General features: G+C 45.1%; 9 protein-coding genes across 9 annotated transcripts; 5 read left to right on the forward strand and 4 right to left on the reverse strand.

The window, feature by feature from the left end:
* Positions 1–110: 110 nt before the first annotated feature.
* Positions 111–1,864, reverse strand: L199_000266 (uncharacterized protein; the record flags this gene model as incomplete). The annotated part of the gene is made up of 6 exons (XM_064886034.1): positions 111–145; positions 253–596; positions 668–911; positions 1,043–1,215; positions 1,313–1,544; positions 1,663–1,864. 6 exons carry the CDS (start codon positions 1,862–1,864, stop codon positions 111–113), a joined length of 1,230 nt encoding a protein of 409 aa, XP_064742106.1.
* Positions 1,865–2,903: 1,039 nt separating this feature from the next.
* L199_000267 (uncharacterized protein) lies at positions 2,904–6,746 on the forward strand (the record flags this gene model as incomplete). Its single annotated transcript, XM_064886035.1, has 3 exons — positions 2,904–3,446; positions 3,513–4,454; positions 4,506–6,746. The coding sequence occupies 3 exons, from the start codon at positions 2,904–2,906 to the stop codon at positions 6,744–6,746; spliced, it is 3,726 nt and encodes a 1,241-aa protein (XP_064742107.1).
* A 436-nt stretch (positions 6,747–7,182) lies between these two features.
* L199_000268 (uncharacterized protein) lies at positions 7,183–10,096 on the forward strand (the record flags this gene model as incomplete). Its single annotated transcript, XM_064886036.1, has 2 exons — positions 7,183–8,456; positions 8,536–10,096. The coding sequence occupies 2 exons, from the start codon at positions 7,183–7,185 to the stop codon at positions 10,094–10,096; spliced, it is 2,835 nt and encodes a 944-aa protein (XP_064742108.1).
* Positions 10,097–10,308: 212 nt separating this feature from the next.
* Positions 10,309–13,769, reverse strand: L199_000269 (uncharacterized protein; the record flags this gene model as incomplete). Its single annotated transcript, XM_064886037.1, has 16 exons — positions 10,309–10,633; positions 10,753–10,971; positions 11,047–11,279; positions 11,349–11,516; positions 11,579–11,852; positions 11,902–12,022; positions 12,084–12,165; positions 12,222–12,299; positions 12,354–12,499; positions 12,564–12,723; positions 12,805–12,977; positions 13,044–13,274; positions 13,358–13,370; positions 13,431–13,460; positions 13,516–13,685; positions 13,748–13,769. 16 exons carry the CDS (start codon positions 13,767–13,769, stop codon positions 10,309–10,311), a joined length of 2,445 nt encoding a protein of 814 aa, XP_064742109.1.
* A 310-nt stretch (positions 13,770–14,079) lies between these two features.
* L199_000270 (uncharacterized protein) lies at positions 14,080–17,159 on the forward strand (the record flags this gene model as incomplete). The annotated part of the gene is made up of 10 exons (XM_064886038.1): positions 14,080–14,467; positions 14,565–14,803; positions 14,882–15,328; positions 15,398–15,488; positions 15,588–15,866; positions 15,939–16,018; positions 16,073–16,153; positions 16,229–16,467; positions 16,524–16,740; positions 16,833–17,159. The coding sequence occupies 10 exons, from the start codon at positions 14,080–14,082 to the stop codon at positions 17,157–17,159; spliced, it is 2,388 nt and encodes a 795-aa protein (XP_064742110.1).
* Positions 17,160–17,435: 276 nt separating this feature from the next.
* Positions 17,436–18,230, reverse strand: L199_000271 (mitochondrial import inner membrane translocase subunit TIM22; the record flags this gene model as incomplete). Its single annotated transcript, XM_064886039.1, has 3 exons — positions 17,436–17,600; positions 17,687–17,889; positions 18,044–18,230. The coding sequence occupies 3 exons, from the start codon at positions 18,228–18,230 to the stop codon at positions 17,436–17,438; spliced, it is 555 nt and encodes a 184-aa protein (XP_064742111.1).
* Positions 18,231–18,877: 647 nt separating this feature from the next.
* On the forward strand, positions 18,878–23,136 carry L199_000272 (uncharacterized protein; the record flags this gene model as incomplete). Its single annotated transcript, XM_064886040.1, has 3 exons — positions 18,878–19,835; positions 19,887–21,095; positions 21,170–23,136. 3 exons carry the CDS (start codon positions 18,878–18,880, stop codon positions 23,134–23,136), a joined length of 4,134 nt encoding a protein of 1,377 aa, XP_064742112.1.
* Positions 23,137–23,350: 214 nt separating this feature from the next.
* On the reverse strand, positions 23,351–25,562 carry L199_000273 (uncharacterized protein; the record flags this gene model as incomplete). Its single annotated transcript, XM_064886041.1, has 5 exons — positions 23,351–23,639; positions 23,839–24,054; positions 24,227–24,544; positions 24,691–25,433; positions 25,491–25,562. The coding sequence occupies 5 exons, from the start codon at positions 25,560–25,562 to the stop codon at positions 23,351–23,353; spliced, it is 1,638 nt and encodes a 545-aa protein (XP_064742113.1).
* Positions 25,563–25,846: 284 nt separating this feature from the next.
* L199_000274 (uncharacterized protein) lies at positions 25,847–26,417 on the forward strand (the record flags this gene model as incomplete). Its single annotated transcript, XM_064886042.1, has 3 exons — positions 25,847–26,030; positions 26,098–26,221; positions 26,300–26,417. The coding sequence occupies 3 exons, from the start codon at positions 25,847–25,849 to the stop codon at positions 26,415–26,417; spliced, it is 426 nt and encodes a 141-aa protein (XP_064742114.1).
* Between the last annotated feature and the right edge of the window lie 104 nt (positions 26,418–26,521).

The raw sequence follows: 26,521 nt of genomic DNA on the forward strand, positions 1-26,521 counted from the left end.
GACTATCATGAAGTACTGATAACAAAGTGTACTCGATGCTAAATATTTTACTACGACACGATTCGCATTCCTACTGAAACATGGTCTCGGTCTTAGGTATACTCACACTCCTACTTCTTCAAATCGGAATGAGCGATCAAACCAGCTACCAGAACCCAATCGTCCTTTTATCAGCTTCATTGCTGACCATCATCGGACGCCATTACGATGACTGAGTGAAAGTGGGATGAAAACTCAGATGGAATAACTCACGATAAACATAACGTTGATTAGCGGCCGTGGTCACATGTACTTCCTCATTCTTCATATTCTGTAAGAGGTTCGCTTCATCCCATGGATTCAATTTTTTGGTATCTTTCTTTTTGAATTTGGGCGATACTTTTCGACAAAGGAAATACAGGAATGCTAACCCTGCGATGGAACCGAGGATCGCACCTACTATGACACCTGCGTTGGGTGTACCGCTCTGAGAGGATGGGATGTTGCCGTTGGTTGACGAATTGTCATTGTTATTACTGTTGCTGGTTGTATTACCGGAGGTGGGAGTGGAAGAAGATGATGGATTGAGTGTTGTGGGAGTACCGTTCTCGTTACCTCTAGATAAGAAACAGATACCAATTACTTTATTGGACTGATCTCAATTCCTTTTGATGTATATCGTACTCACATAAATCCCACACCGCCTTTCGGACCTCTCAATTCAAACTTATCCAAAACCACCCCACCCTGAGCTTCCAATACGAGCGTATGGGTCGAAGCTGTGTCCAAATTCGTAGTGAAAAACAACAAGCTGTCGTGATTTGTGGCATTGTTGAATGAACCGAGCGTGGCTGAGGTAGAGGATGAATCCAGGGTGATGGTGAAGATGCCGCAGGAAGGACATGTCACTCCGTAGAGGAAAATCGAAGCGCCTATAAATCATACGATTATACAGTAGTTAAGTGTAGAATAGAAGAATTATTAGTCAGTTATGCTTTATGCTGGAATGGTGGCGGTGGGTGACATGCTTGGAAGGGGTGTGCAGAGATGGACGATGACTTACCTGTAAAATGGATAGTGGCTTCTGCACCCTGTGTAGAAGTCATCGATAAAGTCTGTTGATAATCTACTGTCGAATCGATATTGACGATCTTGTTATTCTGATCGATAGGTGCGAAACCTTCGTAGGTGATTAGAGGAGAAGTATCGTCCATAGATACTGAATCGATCTGTGAGCTGCAGTACACAGTCCAACCATCGTTGGATCAACGCTCAGTAACCCAACATTTAGCAGAACTGTCGGATCTATTGGTTGATACGACGGTGTACTAACCCATCAGGTGAGAATCTTGTTTCCACCCAAGCACCAAGAAAATCAACTTCCCCACATTCCTCTTGATTCTGAGATTGACAGTCAAAGGTTAAAGTGAATGTTTGAGGCTCGAATTCGCCATTGGTAAAGTTGAAACTTCGACCTGACGACCAGGGCTCAGGATCCCATGAGCCGATCTGTATGGTTACGTTGTATGCTGATGAAGCGGAGAACGTAGGTGTGAAGGAGGTCGCTGCGTGTGTGACGAAAGTAAGTACGACGATGAGTACAATCTCATCTGCACGTTCCGTGTGGAGTTGATATCTCCTAAGTAATACCTTGCTCTACCTAGTGTCACATACCCAACTCACCATAGATTGAAGGTAAGACCACAGCCGATTTACCGAAACTACTATGATAAGTACTACTTTCCCCCGTCACGTTCAGCTCGCCAGATCTTTGATAAGGTCCCTGATTACCTATCCAGGAGTTCAAGTTTTGTCCAGCGAAGTAAGCTTCGGCGGGGGAGTAGAAGAATAATGGCGATGAGTCGGCTATCCACAATGAGGACATCTTGAAGAGTTTGTCCACGATATCTGAGAGGAAATTTAGGGGCGTGTTGTCCAATGAGCGTCCTGCCGTTATGACATGTGGCTTACTTTGTCTTATTTTGTTATTTTTCGATCAGATGGTCAAAGAGTGTTAGTATAGTTGGATCAGGTATATCCGTTTTGATGAGGCAGATCAGATAATTAGCAAGATCGGTCATGTGGACACATAAGTCTAGATCAGCCGACTATTCTACATCTCCATCTCTATTGAGATTGAGGTTAGATATCTAAAAAGGGAGTAAATTGAAAGGACTGAGCCCCAGAAAGGAAAGATGAACAGTCCATTGTTGGATATCTCATCGATTATTGAGTGTTGTGACTTGAGCTTGTTAGATATGTCTGATCGAACGAGGTGAATACATGACTTGACAAAACTACACCTTGAGAGGCTACTGGAGTTTCTAGCCCTTTGATGCAGTTGCAGTGAATGAATGAAGAAAGAGATTGGACAGCTCATCCTCAACCCTTTCATGCGACATAAATCGGTCAACCGAATCTGGGCTTTTTCTGATTACGAATGTTGTAATGCCATTTCTAATCGTCCTTAAATCCTTTGGATTTTCTTATTTTCCGATTAGTGCTTTTGCACGTAAAGGAACGCGTCTCGTGGTTTGTGTGGTCTGTGCACCTGATTTTCTGATTTCTGGATTAACGTCACCTCGACGACACAACATATTCCATGTTCCCTTTATTGACATTTTCAACTCTTCCTGATCATCTTCTGCGTCCAATTGACTACTCCTTTCAAGTAAGGCATACCCTCAAAGTGCGCTGAAAACGTTCAGCCTTCAACGCCTCGAGATGCTCTGGTAGAGACTCGACGACATCCACGACAGGCGCGTCCTTGGCGCTTCGAAATCATCTTCAACAAGACACACATTCCTTCTTTTCTTCCTCCTGTTCGACAGTATACTGTGATCCACACTCTCATGATCCCTCACACTCAACAAGTACTTCACTAGTCTACATCTCAAGGTCAGCTGGTAAAGTACCTGCAGGCCATGTCCTCATCGTCACCCATCAAACCACCTTCTTTACCATCCCGAAGCTCCTCCCAACTGTCCCTCGACTCGCATCTATCCAGCCCAAGGAAGAGATACGAGAAAACTGCAGCTCGACCTTCACTCGATCATAACGGGATAAAACCGCCCTCTGCCATCTATCTAGGCGAGGAAGCGGGTTCAGGTCCTGTTACAAACAAACGTTATTCAGGTGATTATACCCATGACGATCATCCCCATTTGAGGATGGCAAGTGGTTTCGCCAGTGTGCATGTCGGTATTGGAAGTCCCAAGTTAGATTTTGCCAGAAGAGATTGGCCAGGGAGCAGTCATAAGAGGAAAGAGGGCAGTAGCTCGACGGAAACTTCTCCGGAGGTCAGACAAGAAGGTCAAATAACAACAGAGCACTCAAAGGAAGGAAGGGATTTGGTGGATAGAGTATCGGGTCTACCTAGTCCACCTGGAACGGAAAGTGATATAGCAGCGCCAAATAACGATAGTCTCAACGGTGAATCGTCAGAAAAGGTTCCTTCGCCGGTCAAAGTGAGTTTGCCGAGACTAATCCTATGTACGAAAACGGGAACCATGAGCTGACGCTACCTTTGTCAGAGCACATCTTCATCAACAAAATCCCCTACCAAACTTTCTCGGCGCACATCATCGACAGGATCTGCTCATCTTATTGCACGTCGCACATCATCCTACTCCGGATCATCAACACACGTACCAGACTCACCACGACTTCGCACCCACGCTCTTCGACCGAAACATTCCCCTTCTTTATCGATGTCTCGATCAGGCTCATCTTCTTCCAGCTTGATCGCTAGCCCCTCTATGGCAGCTAATCGCAGTATCAACGAATCTACCAGAAGAGGGTCAGCAGGATTATCAAGAACAAGTAGTCATTCATCCAGTCTCAGCCTAGGTGGAAATGCAAGTGCAGGTGGATCTTCATCCAGAAAAGCGCCTCCTCCACTCGACACCAAACGTGCCAATTCTCCCGAAGAAAGGATATCTTCGCCTGAAAGAACAGCTAAGAGATTGCCCCCTGTCAGTAGTGGAATTGAGAGTATGAATGAAAGAAGGCACTCTAGGAGATCAAGTAGAGATCTTAGAGAGGAAATTGTAGAAGAGGAACCCACAAAGGCAAGTGCGGGTATGTCAAGGACAAGATCACAGGGATCAGAGCTAGATGATAAGATTCGTGGAGCCGAGGAAAGGATAGCTCAAGCTGCTTTACATCGAAGAAGAAGGTCGATTGATGTGGAGAAAAACTCAACACCTTTACGTCAACCTATAAGGAGACACGACTCGTATACTAGAGCAACTGGATCACTGATAGTCAATCCACCTGGTTCTGCTTTGAGAAGAACAACTACTCTTTCATCGAATCACACGGACTCACCTTCAGAGTCAATTGCCAAGAGAAAGGATGATTCTCACGAAACACCTGAGAAAGGCGAGGATGATCGGGAACGAAGTGGTGGAAGTAGCTCGAGCAGAAGGAGGAAGGGTCTACCTGCTGAATTCAGGAATGGCAGTGGTAGCTTGGTCAGTGCTCTTCATGCTACACTCAATCATTGTACTAAAATATGGTTTTAGTTCACACCCTCACCCCAAAAACCTAAAAGTAGCGGTATAAACGATCAACCTGGATCTGCTCGATCGTCCCGACTTAGACAGTTTCTCGGTTCCCCGTCAGACTATCCATCATCTTCTCCTATACCAAGTCGATTGTCCACGACGTCTCGTAGATCTGGAGAGATGGAAACTATCACCTCCCCCTCCAAGGCTTTCCGCCATATTGACGGCCTAGAACGATCATCAAGCTTGGGTGGACCAAGAGGAGAAACATCTGGATACTCGAAGCGAAATTGGGGTCAATCGATCTCTGGGCTACCACGAGTAAGTGATGAGGTGGATCATCGAGGTCTACCGAGAGACAGGTATCGCTCGGAAACTGTCTTAGGGGGATCGACTTATCAGTCTTCGAGAGTAGGAGAGGACCGAGGGCTAGGAAGAAGAGGTATAAGTACCTTAGTGAGCGAAAGGGATTTGCTAGCTGCTTCTCGATCCAGAGTAGGTGCTTTAGGACCAGGAGATTCTGTGTCAGCGGTAGGATCTAGAAACGATAGAGGAGATGGTAAAGATCCGCTGGAGATGATCAGGAGATTGGAGGAACAACGGGCAGAATCGAAAAGACGGTGGGATCACATGCCTAGACCGGCAACCTCGATGTCGAGTATGCGAGAGATATACAACAATCCACCTAATACCGCTCCCCTTGAACCTCTACGACACAGACGAAGTATCGATCAGGATTCTCCGATTAGTCCACCATATGTCCGAGGGGGTGCTTCACGATTGGCATTTAGCAGAGCTGGAGGCCCCTCGACCGAACCTAGATCTATGAGAAGCAGTACTTCGCTCGGTGGTAGATCGTCAGCAAACTTTGATCTTGCTAATTCTTCGACTGAACATGGAAGGCTACTATTCGAAGCTTTCAGGGTGTTAGAATCTAAATTAGGCCAAGAAATCCTGTCCACCCATCCTGAAATGCTCAGGACGTTACACTCGGCCACGCGAACGTCTGAAAACATAAATGCGGTACTGCGAAACGCACTTCAGCTAGCATCACAGATAGCTGTAGATGCAGAGTTGGACGATTCAGCTAAAGTCACAGAAGAATACTCCAATCTCGCTTTCATGCTCAGAGACGCAGGTAAAGCGAGTGAACAGAATGTTAGAGATATGACTAGGGTATTGCTCGATCTACCCAAGCTTGTTCGAATCCAGGAAAATGGAAGTGGAATGACTTCTTCTACTTCAGCTTCGGTGGGAAGGATCAGAAGATCCGAATCTGCTGCTCTGAACTATAATCACGACCCCGTCAAACAAGGCGTCATGTCTGAAGATCGACCTGCCAGAAGATGGCAGCCTACTTCCCCAATTGCCCAAACAGATAGATCGCCGTTACAAGGTAGATACAGTATGGATACACCCAGAAGATCATATGACCTACTTCGATCTTCTACTGCTATGGCTGATACGTATTCACCTCTTTCGAGCTATTCCAGCATGAGGAACAGGAATACTCGCACGAATGGAAATCTAGACAGTAGCAGGACTGGTGGATCGACGGTATCATCTTTGATGTCAAAAGTACGAGCTATGACACCTAGGAAATCGCCTTCCAAATTGGATCTATCAACTATCGAACAATCTCCTCCGATCAAACGAACTTCCTCGCCCTCGATCACGAGTCCAGATAAATCACCTGAACGTGAAAAGCCACTAAGAAATTTACTGAAGAAGAAAACTTCTACGTTGAGTACGAATACTATCAAAGGGTCGACTCATCAACCATCAAATTTCTTACCCGCTTCATCAAGTAATAAGCCTACTACCGCCATCAGTCAGGTCACTGCTGGAGATCTATCAGCTGATGATGAAGAGTTGGAACCTAATTCTCCAATGAGCAAGTTTAGCTATAATTCGCAAAGAAGGAAATTATCTATATCACGTCCTAACATCGCGGGTACAGTCAAGGGACATTCAAGGAATGGAAGTTCAGATACGTTCGGTACGACCCATACCGGGACTGGGACCGGGACTGGATCGTATTTTACTGATCATGACGAAGAACAGAGAGAAGTGGACGATGAGAATGAGAATGAGATCGATGCTGTATCGATGTTAGAGCAGAGATTGGTAAAAGTCGCCAAGATGAAAGAGGAACGTGGGTTAGGCATCACTCCGCCTGTAGGGGAAGAGAACAAGAGACCTAGTATCAGTGATAGGTTCAGAGCTAGTTTGAGGAAAGGAAGTGGCAGAGTTGAGTGAAGTAACAGGGGAACATTCGATTTCGATTTGGCATTTAGCATTTGGCATTTTTTGGGGGTAACCTGATTATTTCAAGGTTGAAAAGACCAAGATGTAGTAGCAGTACCATATCATGTCATATGCATATACGTTATATGTATATCATCTTTTACACAGGTGTGCATACAAAGTCTGCTATGCACTTCAGCGACAGAATACGCACTTGACCACGCGGCAACCACGTGAAATAAGCTTTGTTGATTTTGATTTTGAGAGTTGAAATGGTTGAATTTGCATCCCAGCGCTCTGCGAATCTGAAAAATATACTTGCTTGCTCATCTCTTCAAAGTCTGCAGTCTGATAATACGAAACAGTTCTCACCAACAATCCGGCTCGGCTCAATCCCATCTTGTCAGCCTCCTCCGACTTCTTGCCGCACCATCTTGGTCCTTGAAGCATGACGGTCCGAGGAGGTCCAGGTCGAGGACGAGGTAGGGGATTAGTCCCACCTCGAGCTATCGAAGATAGGGACGTACTAGGATTCGCCAATAAGACAGTGGCCAACTCTGGCCCGCCCCAGATCCAGACATACTCGAAACTACCTCCGAATCTGCCGACGAGGGGAGGAAGGGGTAGAGGTGCAAGGGGTGTACCACCCGTTAGAGGTGGACCTTCGTCAAGCAGAGGTGGTTTACCACCTGCTCTCAGGACTGGACCTGCTCCTGGACCTCCAAGCAGTAGAGGTCGAGGAGGGTATGCAGATACGTACAGACCTCATGTCCCTCTTAGAGAAATTCTGCATAGAGGTAGAGAGCAGAGTAGAACTGACGAATGGGCGGATTATAGGGATAAGCAGAAAGATAGAGATGGAAACAGAGAAGAGGATATGTGGAATGGACCTTCTAGATCATATAGTAATGGAAGGGCCGATACATATAGACCTGCTTCACCTGAAACTTCGTCCAAATCTAGGAGTGTAAGAAGGTATAGTCCTTCTCAACCTGCGATACAGGATAATTGGTTCTCGCAACCTCGTCCGACTTCAAATGGAAACGACAGATTCCATGGGTCATCAACATCAACATCAACATCAACAAATCATGCTGGACCTTCCGTCTCATCATCTTTGAACCAGTCGAAATCCGATGTATCTCGCAATCATTCCTACAACAACTTATCGACAAGTACAAATACAGATGCCGGTGACGCCACAAGTCAGCATATCGTATTTTCATCACCATCTCTTCCACCTTCCATACCATTTGATCCAACATTCAAACGTCCTCCTCCATCTGGTCCCTCATCCAGCAGACGTGTCAGTCCACCTATACCATCCAATTCCTCCACAGCTATCCCCCAAGTTCCCGATAAGGGTAAAAGCAAAGCTATCATCGCTCCAACCTCGACCTTACAAATACCCGAGCCTGCTCCGGAAATCAGGAAGATGTCTTTCAAACCTATCAATCCTAATAATCCTAAACCGAAGGGGAAAGAGAAGCAGAAAGACGATTCTCCCGTTTCAAGTTCAGCTTCGGTCAGGATCAAAGCGGAACCTGATCACCAGCAGCCGAATGCTGCAGCACAAATACCGATTTCAAGTAGGAGTACGAGTACGAATATAAGGGAAGAAGAGATAGATGTGAAACCGAATATCAAGGAGTTAGAGAGGGACGTAGAGGTTCTACATACTCGTGGAGAAGGAATAAGGAGATCAGGGACATTTGCATTTACGTGAGTACGAACACCAAAAAACACTAATAATACACACTGTAGAATATAGTATGCTGATAAATGTGATGGGAATATATAGTAAAGCGGAATTACCAGATTGTTGGGCTAGGAACCCCACTGAGCGAAGTAAAGCTCGAATGGCATTTCGAAAAACTCAGAGAGAAGCGATGATCGCTCAGGGGAAGAAGATTGGTGGGACCCATTGGAGAGATGATGGGGTGGCGTTCGATTGGACTTTACCGGATCCCAATTCCGATCAGCAGTCGACAGAGACTAAGAGTGATGTCGTGGATGCTAGTGAAAGTATAGATGGTGTCAGTGCCTCGACTGTACCATCTACTGCAGCCCCTGGTAGCGCAACTACCCCGGCGATCGTTTCCCCTTCATGCCCAAACCCGATTTCGAGTCTCAAAAGTGATCTTGCAGCGTCGAATATTAGTGGTCCCTCTCGTATCATGATTGCAATACCGTCAAGCTCATCCCAAACAAACCAAATTGTTTCGAGATCCGCACCTATATCGAAAGCTTCGACGAATGCGACGGCGACAAATGTACCGAGAACTCCATCTAAAGTGGCTGAAAGACCGTTAGTGTCAAGGCCAAGCAGCTTAGCAACTTCGACCGATTTCAGCTCTAGCAACTATTCACTTACTCAACCCGAAACAGTCACGCAGAATCGACAGAGGATCGAAAAGATTGATCCCCAAGGGTGGAAGAATAGGGAATTCTCATACTACGAGATCTTCGATTTCCCGAAAGATCTCGCGGGCTCAGAGCGATCAGGCGATAAGAAATCGATGAAAGATTGGACCAACAAGGTCATAGCGATAGTGTCCAGACCGGATGGGCAAGGTCGTCCGACACGATGGGTTAAATTCATGAAGCGTGATGACTGTCAAGATCTAATGCTACTTTCGAAGGATAAAACCCAGAGTGAAATTGACGAATATGAAGGGAATCAAGTTATACTTGATCAAGATTTAGTTGCGAATCTGAGACGGAATGAACAAGTCAACCAGATAGGCATGAAACCGCCTCCGACGAGTAAGGCAGAACAAGGAACGAGAAGAAAATCGGTCTCTAGAGAAGCTGTGCCGTTGACTGATAAACAGAAAAAGAAATTGGAGAAGCAAGAGAAGAAGCGAGCGAGAGAAGAACTTGCATCCGAAGCTGGATCTATCAGTGTGGTGGAGACTAGTCCAGCGAAATCAACTTCGGAAAGACCTTCGAAGAAGAATAAGAATAAACATGCTTCTGTGGACGATAGTCCGATTAAGAACGCTATTGCGAGTGGTAGTGGATCCAATAGTCTGCCTACACATGATGGGAATACAACGAATCATGTCCCGGAAGCGTCTCTTTCGTTACCTGATCTATCAAACCTTCCGGCTACTGCAGGTGCATCACATCCCACACCTACAATAGAGCAAGATCAGAAACCATCGGTGACTTCCGCCAAATTGGAAGAACTCAACTCCTCTTTACGACAGAAAGTATCTGAGATTGAAAAATGGACTAAACTATCGAATGAATTCCCAGACTTGAAATTGGCCTTGAACACTCAGATCGAAAAGACCCGAGAGGAGATATTCACGTTGTATGATGATATAGCTGAAGAGAAAGTTAGATTGGCTGGGTAATGACCCAAGATGGATAGGTATTGAACTTCGAGATCGATTTATGTGTAATAAGAAGGATGGTAGGCAGGAAAGCGGAAGAATGTACGAATCCCATTGATAGGGAATGACATTGAGGTCCAGACAGACACATTCATACATATAGTGTACATAGGTACCGCAATTCAATAAACTCATTCGCATCATACTCCATGCATATGTCATATATCACCTATTCATCCTACACCTGGAGTTTCATCTTCATCATGTCTAGCATGATCCAACACTTCTCTTACCAACCTAACATACAAATCATCCTCTCCGCCTTCTTCGGCATTCCTCAGTTGAGCATTCAAAGATTTTTCGATCAAATCCAATTGTTCTTCCTGATCATGTTTCTCTATCCACAATACATATTCATGTTCAGTCCAATTATGTAAATCGTTTGGTAATTTGAATTTGGCCGATAAGACCAATATGTGATTGAGTATTATGATTGGTGGTAGATGGACAGTTTCAACGGGGTTGGATAAATTACTATCATCTGAGAATAATAGCGTTCTACGAAGAGCAGTCATACGATATTAGCATCGAGCCATTGCCCCCTTATACCATAGAAGTCATGTCCACAACCACCTAGGATAGAATCACGTTCTGGATAGAAATGGACTTGAACTCACCTAAAAGATCTCAAAGCCAAATACTCTTCACCTATTTTCTCTACCTTCATACCTCCCCTAGAACCCTGTACTCTACCAGTGTTGAGTAAATTCGTAATTCCCATTTCCAGCTCCGTCATATCTCCTGTTAACTTTAATTTACCACTTTCACCCAGTGGTCGGGCTATCGAGGCGTGTAGAAGGAAAGTTTTGATTATATATCTACTTAGGTCGATCACCCTATAACATAAAACATGAAACTTCAATATCAGTTTTTTAAATACTTGAAGATTGGGACTATTAGAGTTGACATACCATTCCTTCATCATCTCACCCAAACTCATCCTGCCCAATATCTCACTCCTCACAAACGAAAGTTTATCTATCAAATCTTGCATATATGGCGATCCACCGCCTGAACCCATCGTCATTGGATCCATAGGTTTTGAAAAATCCACTTTATGTATACGCGTGAGAATACTGACGAATTCTTTTCGAAGTGCGGAATCGAGCAAGTCTGTTATTCGTTTATATGTCGATTCGAGCGACTGACAATAACCAATAGATCTCACGATTAGCGATCATCTTCAGATAGGTGCCAAATTCAGCATACTCACATCGACAGACGGACTCAAAGTTTCCCAGACCTTTCCTACGAAGTCATGCTGCACGTACTGCACATTCAACCAACAATGGTATAAACATCCAACAAGTTGAGCATTCACCACTTGCGCGGGAGTAGCGTTCGGTCCAATCAAACTAGTCGCCGTGAAATCTTTGACCAACTATTCCAAAATAACGTTATCAGCTGGTTTCGTTTGCGGCACTTCGTCCAGCAGACACTTACCATAGCATCTATGCGCTTGATAAATCCGTCTAACACTTTCCCAGCATTTCTAGCTACTGTCCGTACCAATAACGGATCGAACCTTGCTGAATCCAATTCGTTCGTTATTGTCCTTGCTATACTGACACCATCACCCGGACCAGGAGGATTACCTCTCGCAGATAAATAAGATGACAGGGCGGTAGAAATCGAGTCGTTCATCCGTGTTGTCGATCGAGATAGATAGAGGGTCTCGAACATTGATACAGATCGGAGCACGAGTACTGCTTCGGTACTATTTCAATTGTCAGCTGCGTCCGGTGGACATCGCACACCCAGCTTACCTCTGATAGTCTCTTGTATAGACCGTGTCGGTATGCACAGCAATCTTCGAAAAGAAGTCATGGAACAATCGTAATAACCGCGGGTAGCCCGTGCTCAGAGCCTGCTGAAGCCAAGGGGAAGCTGCGAAACATCGAACGATGTTAGCTCGTCTGACACGCTGGAAGAAGGTACGAAACCTCACATCTTATAGCATCTTTGGATTGACTTTCGAATGCTTTAGCTAGTGTCGTCCAAAATGCGAAACTAGGCTTTTCGTCAAGGGTCTACGAATATGTTAGCAATCCGTCTCCCCAATCGCCCTGGTATGGATATAGCTCACTTTCATCACTTCATCTAAGAACTCCACTCCAGTCACAGCATCTTTCTTCAGTTTCAGCACTTTCTCCAAAGTATAGACCTGCAGGTTTTGTCAGCTGAGCAATTCAAGATCGGGTTAGCAAAGCTGACCGACCTTTATACAACAATTCGCAACGTCCTCCACGACCTTTTCCAATCTACTCCAAAGTGTATTTACCCATAATTGGGTGTTTGAGCTGGTAGGTTCAGTAGCTGGTCTACCTCGCGAGAACTTGATGGCACTGTGTGATGTCGCACCCTCTGCATAGCCCATTTCGTGTCAGCTGTAAGTTCGGGCACAGTTTAGAGAAGCTAATTAGCTAACCTTTCGCAGCAACTTCTTTCCCTATACCCGCTGAATCGAATGCCTTCGTCACTCTCAGCGTAACGGCGTCATTCAAGTCTGCTATTAGGTTTGATACCAGATCTGGTAATAGACGTAAATTGTGGGCTGTCTGTAAAGATGATGACAGTAGTGATTGGTTCTGCTTCGACAAAACATAGTGTCTATTAGCTGTTCTGAAGACAAAAATGGCAGCCCCGGCTAGTTGAGGGAGATTACCTACCAGATCTGCTAGACCACTGACCACCATGCTTTCCATTTCCTGTATTATCGTATCTCGAGCTTTATCGATCACGGGTAAGTATGCTTCCACGAACTCCAATTCTTGTAACGGTATCTGCTGAGCATCGTTCAACTCCTCATCGTCATCGGTGGAAGGTGGTTTGAGTAATGCATCTGTCGTATTGCGTGATCAGCTTGTTCTTGACCCGGAGCTTATAGATATAATCCAGCCGGACATACCCAACTCAGCTACGCTTAGAGCTGCTTTTGCCAATTCCCTTTCCCTTTCACCTTCCACTTTCCCTTTTTCACTCTCCTCCATTTTCCTCAACTGTCCTTCCAATCGTCGAGCTAGCAATACGAATCTACTAGCTCGTCGAGTCAAGTCTGTCACCAGTCCTAGAACCTGTTGACGTGCGACGAGTAATGATAAATTGGAATATGGTGTATGTATCTTGGTATGTAGACGGTCTATGGAGGTAGATAAAGATGAGAGGGATGAACGTATGGGTGAGAGGTGGGATGAAAGTGATAAGGAGGTGGTTAGGTGGGACAAGACGATGTTATCTGTGAAGCAGTATAAATCAGGTGGACTTCCGTATGGTTCTGAAGCAATACATAGCTTACCTCCTGCCTGAGTTGTCTCGTTACATGTTCCTACAAGACTCATCAGCTTGCACGTCTTGAAAAGAAGATGGTAAACTGAACTTACAATACCGTAATTCAACCTTGCCAACTCAGCTCCCACATCCCCATCACCCTTCTCCTTATCCGCTTTACTCCCTTCTTCTACTTTTTCATCGGGTCTGTATACTTTCCCTTGTAAAATCGCATTGGCATAGGCGTGAACATCAAACGAATCGGATAAGAATGGTTTATGATCTGTAGATAGGAGGTGTCAGCTATGTCCGCATATTCTGTGCGACTTGAAGGAGCTAGCTCACCGAGAAAAGTTTCAGATGACATCTTTGAATTTCGGTTCTTCAGGACATCCTTCTTTCTATCTTGCTGTGTTCTGATTGTAGGTGGGAGTGATCACATGACAAACGGAAAGCATGATGGGATGCATCTTCATCTTACCTCGGTCGCGACGAAGCCGCTGTTGATGATTCCTCCCACGTGTCAAGATGTATCACGTGACATGAACATTCCCTCCACTTGTCAACAGAAATCAAAGATTTCTGAAATCTGAATCTGCTCTCTACCTACATATCTGGTCAGTATCCAGCTTATCTCTGACGATACCATATAACGAACTACAAGGTAACAACGAAGGATGCCAAAGGAACAGGTCAGAAAGAGAGGTCGACGAGTCCGTAAAGGAGACGTCCAAAACGAACCCGAATCCCTACCCGAAGTACCCACGACGGAAATCGACGAACCTGTGCCTTCAAGCTCGACAGCAACGGGTATACATCCCTCACGAGCGGCTTTCTTAGCTGGACAACCTATCCCTCCATCTCAGCCTCAAGAGCCAAGTGGTGAGCAAGAAGGAGAAGCCTATGGGGAAGGCGAAGGAGCAGCGGACTGGACGAGGGGATCAAGGATAGATTCCGAGTTTCCCTTTGGAGTTCTGGATCCGGACGTTAAAGCGTATTTTAGGAATGTGGAAGAGCAGATCAAGGATTGGGAAGGGGTCAGCACGGAGGGAGAGGAACGTGAAGGTAAGTAAGATATTTCTGCTGATTGCAGACAATGCCATCCCTTCTCAGACATACGGTGTAGGCGTATAAGCAATCGACTGATCTAGTATTGTTATAGATCGTCAACTATTCTTAACATCAGTTCTATCGGAATTACGTTCTCACGAATTACCTACATCTACCGATCCTGAAACTTCTATCATCCTCGAAAGGCTCTTACCCTCCCTTAATGACTGGGGTAGGAGGGTCATAGGAGATTCGTTTGGAGATAAATGGGAAGAACTCATCAGACACAGATTCGGTAGTCATGTGGTTCAAACTTGGTTGACACTTGCTGCTAGTACTCTGGATAGAGAGGTGAGCATATGAAACTACATCAAACGGTCTATAGCTGAAAGGGTCATAATCTGATAATGTCATCTGTGCACATACCAGGCAAAGAACATATACCCTCCCCAGCAATCCAAACAAGATACTTCCAAAGGATCATTACCCAAAATGACCGAATTATTCCTTAACATCATCGACCAATTATTACCATCTTTCCCTCAACTCCTATCTTCACCTCACTCTGCTCCGCCACTACGTCTCCTCCTCTTGATATTGACTCCTAATAGGGCTTTACCATCTTTGGAATCTTCCGATTCTTCACAATCAGGCTCCGGGTTGATCAGGTCTAAACGATCGAATAAGTTTAGGAAGAATCAAGAAGTTAAAGGGAAATCTATCTTAGGCGATGACGAGAAAAAAGATACGGAAAGAAAAGTACCCCGAGATCTGATAGGTTTTAGGAAACAGATAAGAAACGATTTGATGAGCAAGTTGGGAGAGGCGGAATGGAAAGCTATGGGTGTGGATACTGTTGGAAGTGCCACTGTACAGGTGAGCCATCCCTGATCTTGTGCGCAACCGAATGTCATTGTACAGTAGCTGATGTCTTGTGATTGATAGCTGTTACTTGAGTTCGAAGTTGAAGATGGTGATGCTGAGAAAGAAGGATCTTTGTTCGATATCATAACGGAAGGATTGATAACGCAAATTAGTGAGTATACTGATCCTATCGAACCCCACCATATATCTACATAATATATATGGTAATTAATGATCATCATATGCTGACCATGACTGACTTTTGATCCAGAGCAATCTCCCAACACAAAACCCGAAGCTCAACCTTACCTCTCAACCCTTCTTCAAACCCAGACCGGAACACGTCTATTTGAATCTCTCCTTTCCCTAGCCCCAGAAACAGTCTTCAAAGCATTATGGTCAGCCTATTTCGTCGGTAAACTGGGTAAACTCGCTGGACACCCTTATGCCAACTTTGTGACTGCTAAGGGAGTCTCGAGGCTAGATAAGGAAGGGATCGAAGGGTTGATAGTGGAAGTTAAAGGTAATAGTGGTGGAAGGGGATTGATAAGTGAGCTTCTCCTACCTCCAGTTGTCTTTCATCTGGAAGTTTGTAGCTGACGAATCCTGTTTTGTCGAGTAGAAGCTGCACGAACGAGTGTACTTCAAGCTTTGGTTGACAGGAGTGTCGTTCTGGAGGAATGTCAGAAGTCTGTCTTGGAGGTGAGTCAGCTGAATTTGAGCTGATATGCGCCGATTGAACTGATAATTATGCAGTTGCTGTACTCATGTCTTGAATTGCCTGAAGATAAAAGGTCGGATTTGGTACCTTGTCTTATGGCTTTGAAGACGTATCCCGTGAGTGTCTCAGTCTCCGGTCAGAATGCTTCGTTTGATAATGAAAATAGGGCTAAGTGAAACTTTTCTGTTCAGATGTACCAAGCTCTTTTAACTGGCTCATCCGCACCCGAAGATGAGACACCAGCAACTGAAGATGTAGATAAAGAAGCTGAAGACACAGCTGCCGCCTACGCTCGTAGATCAGCATGGGAGAACCGAAGGACCGCTAAGCCCAAAGTTGCCGAGGGTGAAATCTTACCTAATATGCAGGGATGCCTAATATTACAGGGTATGATGGGAATGGGACAGGTCAACTCAATAGTCTTGGAAAGGTAGGTGAATTGCGGTCAGCAATGAGAACAAGCGTGACTGACGGTTCTGTATGTAGTCTTATTGCACAACCCCTACCTACCTTGCTCACTTATGCGAAATCGCCCATCTCATCACATTTGTTCGATAAAGTATTCACAAACTCGGCTGTCCCACCGAAATATCGAAGAAAAGTGATGATGCTATTCATGGAAAGCTGGAGGGAGCTAGTGGAAGATAGGATTGGAAGTAGGGTGGTGGATACGGTCTGGGATAAGGCCGATGGGTATATGAAGGTGAGTTCGATATACCAATCTATGTTCTTGACAGAGACAACCCATAGAGCTTTGTGTAAATGGTCGAAGAGAGATACTCACTGTGACCGCAGGAAAAAATCGCCCGTACTCTCATATCCCATATTGTCGTATTGGGACAATCACAATACGCGAAATACTTTATGAAGAAAGCGGAATTATCATTATTATCGAGAAGACCGGATGAATGGAGAGAGAAGGTCGTAGGAGTAAAACATCATTTCGCTCATCAGAAAGTCACTCCAGCTCCTGCTCAACCTCAGGCCCAGATACAGGTTGAAGGACAAAATGAAGTGGAAAATAAGAAAAGAAAGAAGGAGGATAAGAAAGATGAGATTGATCTGTTATTTGATGGAGTAGAGGGTAAGAAAAAGAAGAAATCGAAGAAGAATAAGGAGTAAGTAAGGGTGAAGGGATTTTATGTTGATTTGCATCTGATTATGATTCATCTTCATATCTAAACTGTATGCATGATATCCATATATGATTCTTTAGTAATACAACATATGAGGGGAGCTACTGATTGATCTATACCTATAACCCAATATCTATCAATCGTGAATAACATCATGAGCAAGACGCTCCATTCGTGTAAATAGAGAGATTATTTATATTTCTCTAAAGAAATGAACATCAAGTCAGTCAACATACAAAATAATTTCATTACCGCTAGTCACTCACTCGGCAGGTTCTTTCCTCAAATACCAATCGATCGCTCCCGAGAACGCAGCAAAAGCGAGACCACCTCCCATGGCAGCTTTTAATCCCGAGTTTCTAGCTAGGATCGCACCGGATAAGAAACCAGCTGAGACAGCATTCGTTATATCGTTTTTGGCTCGGTACTGAGTATGAGCCACAGAAGAGCTGTCAATACACGTTTTTCTGTTCAAGTAGTGAACAAAAGGCAGATTGAGGTGTATAAACTTACACCTTCGATACAACATTCAACACCTGAATAAATTGCACCGACTTTAGCAAAACCTTTACCGCTACTCCACATGTTCCTTCCCATCTCCTTGAATACGTGCATTGTCTGTGCCCTCGTGGATAACTGGGATGAAGCTCGGGATAAGGGATCTTCGTAGGCGAATGTAGCTGACATGAGGGAGAAGAAACCTCCCAGAGCGAAGCCTATAATCGTGATAAAGCATGTTAGTTTCGGGAGATCATCTGGATCGTCATAATGATACTGATTGTCGATGCGACGAGAAATAGCACAAGGATTATATACGGTCCTGTACGGGGGTAGAGGTATATATTTACTTGAAGCGAAGCCATCACTCACCTGCACCGCCCGACAAGACCACTTTCAAAGGACAGCTCTCCATGGCCATGCCGAGATACTTCTGATACCTCAATGCAGTCTGCATCTCCTGTCTCTCCCAATCGCTCGTCCCGGGCGGTACGGGTTCTTGACCTGGTAGATATATGGGGCAGAGTAAAGGCATGGTGGTGGGTAGTGGGAGGGCCATGATGTATTATTGATCGCTGATTCTATTCCAACAAAGCTGCGAGATCGAAGATCGAATTCAGATGATTGGAGGTCGAGGATGGTGCTTTGCGGATGGTAGATGTTGGTTGAGATGGTGAAGATGACTGACTTCCAGTTGACTTTTTCAGATCAACTTTTTCACTTGTGCCGTAGGTCATTTCAAGCTTTTGCGGACCAGCGGAGATGAATGAGATCTCCGCGGTGTATAAGCATATAAGCATAATATCAAGTCAGAGTGAGACGCGTGAAAGACAAAGACAAAGACAAAACAATCATCCATCCATCCCATCCATGCCATCCATGCCATCCACATCCACAACGACAACATAGACCAAAGAATTCAGAGTCCATCAGACACGATAGCAATCTACCAGGCTGAATCGCTCGTCGCCCATCCTGTCATCTTACACAGAAAAGAGCAAATCCACCGTGATCAACTCCGATACAGCAGTTCAATCTAAAAGATCACCCCGGTTCTCTGGCTCATCACCCTGCGAGCATCCTCGTATTCTGCTAGACCAATAGAACAAAGCGTCGACAGCTATCCCAGTACCGCTTTACCATCTGAAGATCTTGACAATCTATCATCACAATCTCACAAGCACAACAACCCATGCTACCCTTCCCATGCTCGAAGATATGAGCAACTCGCCTTCAGCTTCTCGTCGGCGATCCAAACCATCACAGGAAAACTGGGACGATGATTTCGAGTTCACCTTGCCAGCTCGAAAATCAACCAACACAACTACGACCACATCTAGCTCAAAACCTTCGAAAGGAAAAGGAAAGGATGAAAACACACCCATACCCAGAGCTGATAGTCCTACAAAGGACTGGGATGAGAATTGGGATGAATCACCTCCACGTTCCAACCCACCTCAAGCTAGTATAACGACCAAACATGAAAGAAAAAAATCATCTATACCGCCTCCCATCAATATCCCTTCTTCAACTAGCTCTCATCGTGTGAATCCACCTCGATTATCCCCATCGCAATCAGTCGGTCTATCAATATCACCTTTACCAACTTCAATCTCATCCCCTCAACAACCGCTTCTTCCTTCACGTTCACATTCGTCTCTCTCGATGGGTCCCAGTCCAGATGATCTGCAACATCAACAATCACAGCATCTACCTAGGTTACGATCCGGCTCAACTATGACATCTACAGTAACGAGGAATAAGTTGATCAAACGACATCCTTCAACTTCTTTCGTTCCTTTACCAAATTCGCATTCATCTTCCAATTTAGCGCCGGCATCTGCTCTATCCAATCCATCAGAAGCGAGTTTGAACTCGATATCAATGGTTAATCGATCGTCACCCAATCTACCGCAAAATTCACCCTCGTTGCCTAGAAGTACCTCAGGCGAGCAGATGCCTCCCCCGCCTCTACCTCAAGCCAATGGAGGTATTTTGGGCAGATCAAGGAGCAGGTCGAAGAGCAAGGCCAAGACTGGACAAGAGGTTAGAGTCTCGAGCATACCGTTCAGTCCAAGTAGAGACGAAATGCAAGAGAAGGGGAAAGAGAAGAGACCAGGATTTTGGAAAAGGTTATCTGGTGCTCCAACTACAGGCGAACAAAGTGAGTTACAGCTTTCTTCCTTCACGATCGCGACAACTGACGAAAAGATAGACGAGGGCACACCTCAGCATCGTCGTCGTAGGAGTTCACCCGTTGGTGCCAAACATTTACCCTCTGGTTCACCTCGTCCGCCTGTACCTCCATTACCTATGAATTTCCGTTCACCCTCTGGAGCATCAAGTACATCCACCTCGTCTGCCAAGTCTGGTCCTACATCTGCTTTCTCGGCTCTTTTACGTCGATCCTCGAGTAGTCTGTCAAAACGATCAGACAAGTCGAGAGATACCCCACCTTCGTCATATCCTTACTCGTCCTCAAAAAATGGAATCAGTTCAAGCAGTGTAAACTCCTTTGTCCAACAGCCTGTCTCGATACCTTCAAATAGGAAAGGTGATGTAACGCCTGAACTGCCATCCTCAGCATCCTTCTCAAGAGGATTTCACTTACCCTCTCCTTCACCTGGATCGCCCTATCATCCCTCCAAATCTCGTGCAACTTCAGCTGCCCAGCAATACTTCGATCTGCCACCCTTACCTCATTCAACATCTTTCCCCGGACCGCAGACGCAAGCAAAAAAAGGGAGTGGGACTGGGAGCGACACCGAGTCTGAAGGTGATAGTAAGATACCCAAAAGAAGGAAGAAGATCAGACCTGTATCTGCTTTACCTGCACCAAGGACATATCAAGATGATCCCATACCAGGCTTACCAATAAGTAGACAAACTTCAATTGGTGATATTCGTTCAACCAAATCTAGCCATTCCCCAGCATCAGCATTTGCACAAGGTACCACATCGACTCTGAAAAGACTAGGTTCATTATCAAAGAAACACGGTAGAAGACTGTCAGGAGGTTGGAAATTCGGTACGAACTCTTCTAGCGATTCGAATAAATCCGCTACGAGACCTCTAGAACCTGTGTTGGGATCGCCATCGAAACCGTATAAGAACGATGACGACTTGCCTTTATCGCCAATCTCACCCACTCCGAACCTTGAGACTGAAGAGGAGATGAGGAAAGCTATCAGAGCTGGATCTGTTTCAGCGCCTACATCGATGTTCACTCAACCTCGTTCTCAAGCGGACGTCAGTCATATACCATCGGAAGAGACAAAAGCTGCCAAGGAGAAGGAGAAGAAAGACAAACATCGGAGAAGACAGAGTTGGAATGATTTTGTGATCCCCAGGGAAGTTATGATGAAACAGAAGGGGTTGAAGGAAGGTATAGGAGCGGTCAAGATGTTTGCAGGTGGAGTTGCTAGTAAGTAACCGCACTACATTTCCGATTCTTCATGACCCCCTTGTCGCTGATGCATGTTACTGACTGTCTCTTAGGCCTCAAAACACTCTTGTCCACCCACGCCGACATACGTGATCGTATACTCTCCTCTGGATCACAAACAGACGCTGCAAATTTCGCATCTCTCGATTCTGAGTTCGAACAATGGTTGGAAATGGCCGTCGTGCTCATCGAAGTCGGATCGACAGGAGCAGATCCATCCACTCAACCTTCTTTCTCATCACCACCGCGATCTAGGAGAGTCACCTTGGCGTCAGACGAAGCGAAAGCTGCCTCTGCGGCAATGTCAAAAGCTACTTCAGCTCCTGGCGGTCCGACGCCACCTGTCTCCCTGTCCTCATGGCGGAAAACCAGCTTACCTGATCCCGAGGAGACGAGTCTCAGTATGATTGGCCCCCCTCGAGCGGACTATCCAGAACAATGGAGAGCGTCAACTGGGCGACAAGACTTGTCGAAAAGGCAATTAGAAGTTTTACGAACCATGTTAAGAACTCCCATGTCTGCCAATACGCCCGATAAAGATGGTAGTAGACCGGAAATGGGACCCAGAACGGCCAGTACATTATCTGCAAGCTCTACGGTCGGTTACTTGCAAGCTCAGGGTAGTCCAAGTCCGAATTCGAAGATCCAAATTCAACGGGGATTGACATTAACACCTGATTCCGGGTCGATCTCATTCCCTTCGCCCGGTGATTCAGCTCATATCCAACCTTCCAATTCGTTCCCTTCTCCTATTAGCGCTGCTAGGTTGAACCATAATCAGAGGAGTTTGAAAGATCGAAGAGCAAGTAAAGCCGGACTGGCGGGTTTGAAAGAGTTTTTAAGGTCATTGAAGAAAGATAAGAATACCGTACCTAACACTGCGGCTTCAGGTGGAATTGGAGGATTAAGTCCACTGAGGATCAAAAATAGATTTGGAATAAAGAGCTCTACTTCACCTGCATCTCCGACTTCACCTCTATCGCCCATGTTCAGCCCCAACGGTAATACCGGTAACAACGATGTATTCTGTCCTACTCAACGATCATCTTTCTCAGCTCTAGGTGCAGCCTCGGGAAAAATCCCTCAAACACCTCAAACTGCTCAACCTATCTTATCTACTACTAGATCAAGAGCGGGTACCGAGTCATCTTTCAACAGAGGAGGAGGTCTAGGGCCGGAACAGAAAAGACCTTCTATCAGGAATATCTTCCGGACGTCTTCAGGCAATTGGTCCGAATTAGTCAAGAATGATCCTAACCTATCGCCTGCGCCAAATTCCAACACTTCATCGCCTAGTGGTAGTGGTAGTGGGTTAAGTAAGAAGCTATCCGCTCAAAGATTAGGTTTCTCATCTTCGAAATCGATCAGTAAAATCAGTGTATCCGACCCTATACCTTCTAAAATCCCTTTATCTCAATCGGTTTCATCGAGAACGTTAAATGCCAGTGCAAGTACTCTTTCGGCAGAAAACAAAGATAAAGATCAAGAAGGAGAGATGACCTTGAGACCTACTGCTAAAAAGAGAGTACCAGGTTTAGGATTAGGGTTAGGTTGGCCTGAAACTTCCACTTCTACCTCCACCGGAATTGGAAGTCCAATCAAGATTAGCAATGGAAGTGGAAGTTCAAATAGTGTGATAGGAGAGATGGGAACGGTATATGAAAGCCCTCATAAGTTCGATCGTGACCATGCAAACGAACAGACATTGAAACAGCATCGAAGTGTTATACCTACTTCACCGAATAAAATTAGATTTCCATCAAGTAGAACTTTCACTTCGATCTCAACTTCAACTTCAACTTTTGGCGATGGTCTTTCAAGTAGAATACCTTCGAATGATGTTTCCGTTACCAATTTCAATATACGATCAAGTGAAGATTCCACTTCGACCATTGATCATGATTTGACTATAGCCCTTACACCCGAAAATTTACCTACTTTGTTGGAATATCTTGGGCAGTGCGAGAGGATGTTGGGGTTATGGAAAGAGAGGATTGAGGAGGTTATCGATATTGACTAACGGTGTGAGGAAGCATATGAAAGTCGTGGGGGTCCGAAGAATGCGTAAATCCAATCAGATTAGCGAAGTATGCGAATAGCGGAAAGTTTAATTTTAGAAGAACAAGTAAAGTTCTTCGACTGTGTTGTATTGTATCTACATATGCTCTTACATGGATGCCAATTACAATACCATACATACATATAGACATATTTGTCATACATACCTATCATACTTACTGTCCTACACCACCTCTATCCATCTGACTCTCAACCATCAAAATCCTCTTCAACACCACCAAAACGGCCCTACATGCTTTCGTCCATCCTTCTTCAGCGGTATTATCCATCTCTTTCGTACCGCTACCTGAACTCGACGAATGACCCGCATTGCCGGAAGAGGTATTGGCGGAAGTGGTTGATCCTGAACCCAAGCCCATGATGGACATTGAGGGGAGAGTGAGGGGCATAGAGGATATACCGGGTAATTTGATAGAATGATTGGATATTTTATCTTTGTGGATCCTATCGAAATTTCAAGAGGATGTATCAATATGAATTATCAACGACCGCGAAGAAGAAACGATTGACATGTGATATGATTTGGGATGTAGTCGGTGACAGAATGAAGGTAATGAGGATGAGAATGCAGTGATAATGACGATAAAGAAGATGATGATGTAGTAGACAAAAGTAAAGACGACAGACGAAAGAAGCAACCCACTCAATATTATTATTAGCCCAACCCTTACCTCTCTTCTTTCCAAAATCAATCAACTGCCTCAGACAATCCAATATCGCAATCATGGCGTAATTGAACCTTCTATTCTGTAATAATCTCGCTGGGGACAGGTCGGAAGAAGCGTATAATTCGTATATCCCTTTTTGAGGTGGTAATTCTTCGATTCGGGAGTATGAACCTAGGGGGATGATCTTATAGCTGATCGTTAAGGTTGAGTGAGGGGTCAGCTGGACAATCCTTCAAACGTGACTTCTATTCACATGCAAGGCAGTATCCTTCAAGTTATAGTGGATAAAGGTCGTCGTTGTGATATCACACTACCTCTACAAATGCTCTACCCCTTGACCAAATGCGCTGAACGACCACTCACCCACTAAACACACACCCGACCTTATCAGCCACTCTATCCAAGCAAAGCGCTGTCAACCCCCACGCAGCGTTAATCTCCTCCCATTCAACAGTCGGTCTACCACCAAGTCTCAACCCATTGATCGTGCCTACTGTCATGCCACTGCCGGAAGATGGATCAAGGGGTACATGTCCTATCTGGAAGGCGTCATTGTATACGTTGGTAGATTCCAGGTGGGCCAGAAGGGATTTGGAAAGGAGAAGGTGGGTCTGGGCGGTAGATAGAGTATGTTGGAGATGGGATAGGTGAGTGGAAAGGGCCGAGTGGTGAAGGAGGTATCTAGTGGGATGGAAATGCATTAGCATAGGCATCAGAGTGGAAGTCTACAGTTATTGGACCATATTTGACTTATCGTCACCCAATCTTGTTGGAAGAGGATGATATGATCTAGAGCCTGAGAGTTGCGAGTTCGATGTATCACTCACTCAGTCTCTTCCCTCTCCACCTCCTCTTCATCCCTCTTAACCCTCTCTTCCTCCAATTCTACCTCTTTCAGCTCCCTTTCCCTCTCTTCCAAGATCAACTTCAATTCCTCTTCTTCACTTTCCAACTCTTGCTTCCTTTTATTCAACTCTTGCCATTCATCTTCCGTACCTTCTATATCATTCTCACCCAATCCCTCTGGATCTTCACCCTTGTCCTTATCCTTGATCTTGTTCTTATTCTTGGACGAAGAAGACGAGTGAATCAAACTCTCTCTATTACTCTGAACATCCTTCTCAAACCCTATATAAGCATCTCTCTCCCTCGTGAGCTCTTCAGCAAGTTTCTGAAACTCCGTAGTGAGCAATGCAGTACATTCCGTACAGAGCGGATGGGAGATGGCAGTCTGGCTGGAAAGGATGGAATGTAACTGAGAGACTAAATTGACATTTTGAGGTGGTAATGGTGTTTTACCCGAAGGCCCTGTGATGGATGAAGGTGTAGGTTGAATTAAAGACGATTCAGATAGTAGGATGAATGATTCTCCTACATTTGCACTTCGAGGGATACTTAAGGAATTTTGCTCGGCCCATACTTGTGCACTAGATTGAGAAGCGGGTGGCAATGATTGTAATTTGCTTGAAGGTGGTATGTGAGATGGAGATGATGTCGAAGGAAGAGCGGAAGTGATGAGGTTGTACTGCGATGAAGTGAGATTCTGGATTGATGGGTCGAGTAATAGTGGCTATGAAAGAAGTCAGTCAACTTGTTAGGATAGAGAAGACTGGAGTGATAGCCTTACCTGATGACATCTCTGACAGATATGAGAGTCTATGTTTGGTTGAGTGGATGGTCCTGCTTGGGCTTGAGACATCTCGGCTGGCGTACTGTTGCCTAAATGACTACAGGCTGAAAAGCTCAAGACAAGAGAAACGAAGATGAGGATGTGGTCTGAAATGACAGTCCCAGCTGAGCTTCGATGTTGACGAAGACGATCAATCCTTTCCGTCGGAAACGACATACAACACTCGAGCGAACGATTTTTGCACTTCTCTCACACCGAAACCAAATAAAACAGAACAAAAGCTGACATAAACGACCATCTTACACCTACTTCAACACCTTCTAATTGAGCAACAGCATCATACAACTCCCAACATGCCCAAAAGACCACCCACCCCACCATCATTCTCACCGCCTCTCCCACCCGACCAACACCTCGTACACCTCCTTTCACCCCAGGGATCCAACAACTGGTTATGCCAGGATACGGAAGGTACAGAGAGGTTGGTGGAAGTAACCTCGAAATTGAGGAGGATCAAAAGTCTCATCATCATGAGGGGTGGGTAGTGTTCTAAAACTCAAACTCGGGGCCAAAAAAGGTGCTGACTGTCCAAAATTTGTAATAGGCGACTTCGCAATCATCTCTCTCTTCCCTTCTGGTCCAGAGGATAAAGGCGGTAGGTTAGTAGGGGAGATTATACACGTGTTGGATAAAGGTGATATAAAAGATTGGAAAAAGGCAGGTGCATGGTGAGTTATCTCTATCATATCAAAACAAACTGAGATATGAGACTTGGGCGTTGATTGATTGTTTTTACTTCCGTTTAGGCCAGAAGGGTTTGGAGAGACACCTGTTACTGCTACTGCCGATCAGGAGGATGAACAGTCAAACTCTGAGAACGAGGATGATCATGAGGCAGAGGAGGACGAAGAAGAAGAGCAATAATCAGTCATCAAATATCTACTCATCAATAGCTAACAACGTTTATATCAAGCATCCATCAAATATACCCGACTATACGAAGTATTCAATGCATTGTAACACACATT

The sequence above is a fragment of the Kwoniella botswanensis genome, chromosome 1, assembly GCF_036426115.1.
Source record: "Kwoniella botswanensis chromosome 1, complete sequence".
Classification (NCBI taxonomy): Eukaryota; Fungi; Basidiomycota; class Tremellomycetes; order Tremellales; family Cryptococcaceae; genus Kwoniella; species Kwoniella botswanensis.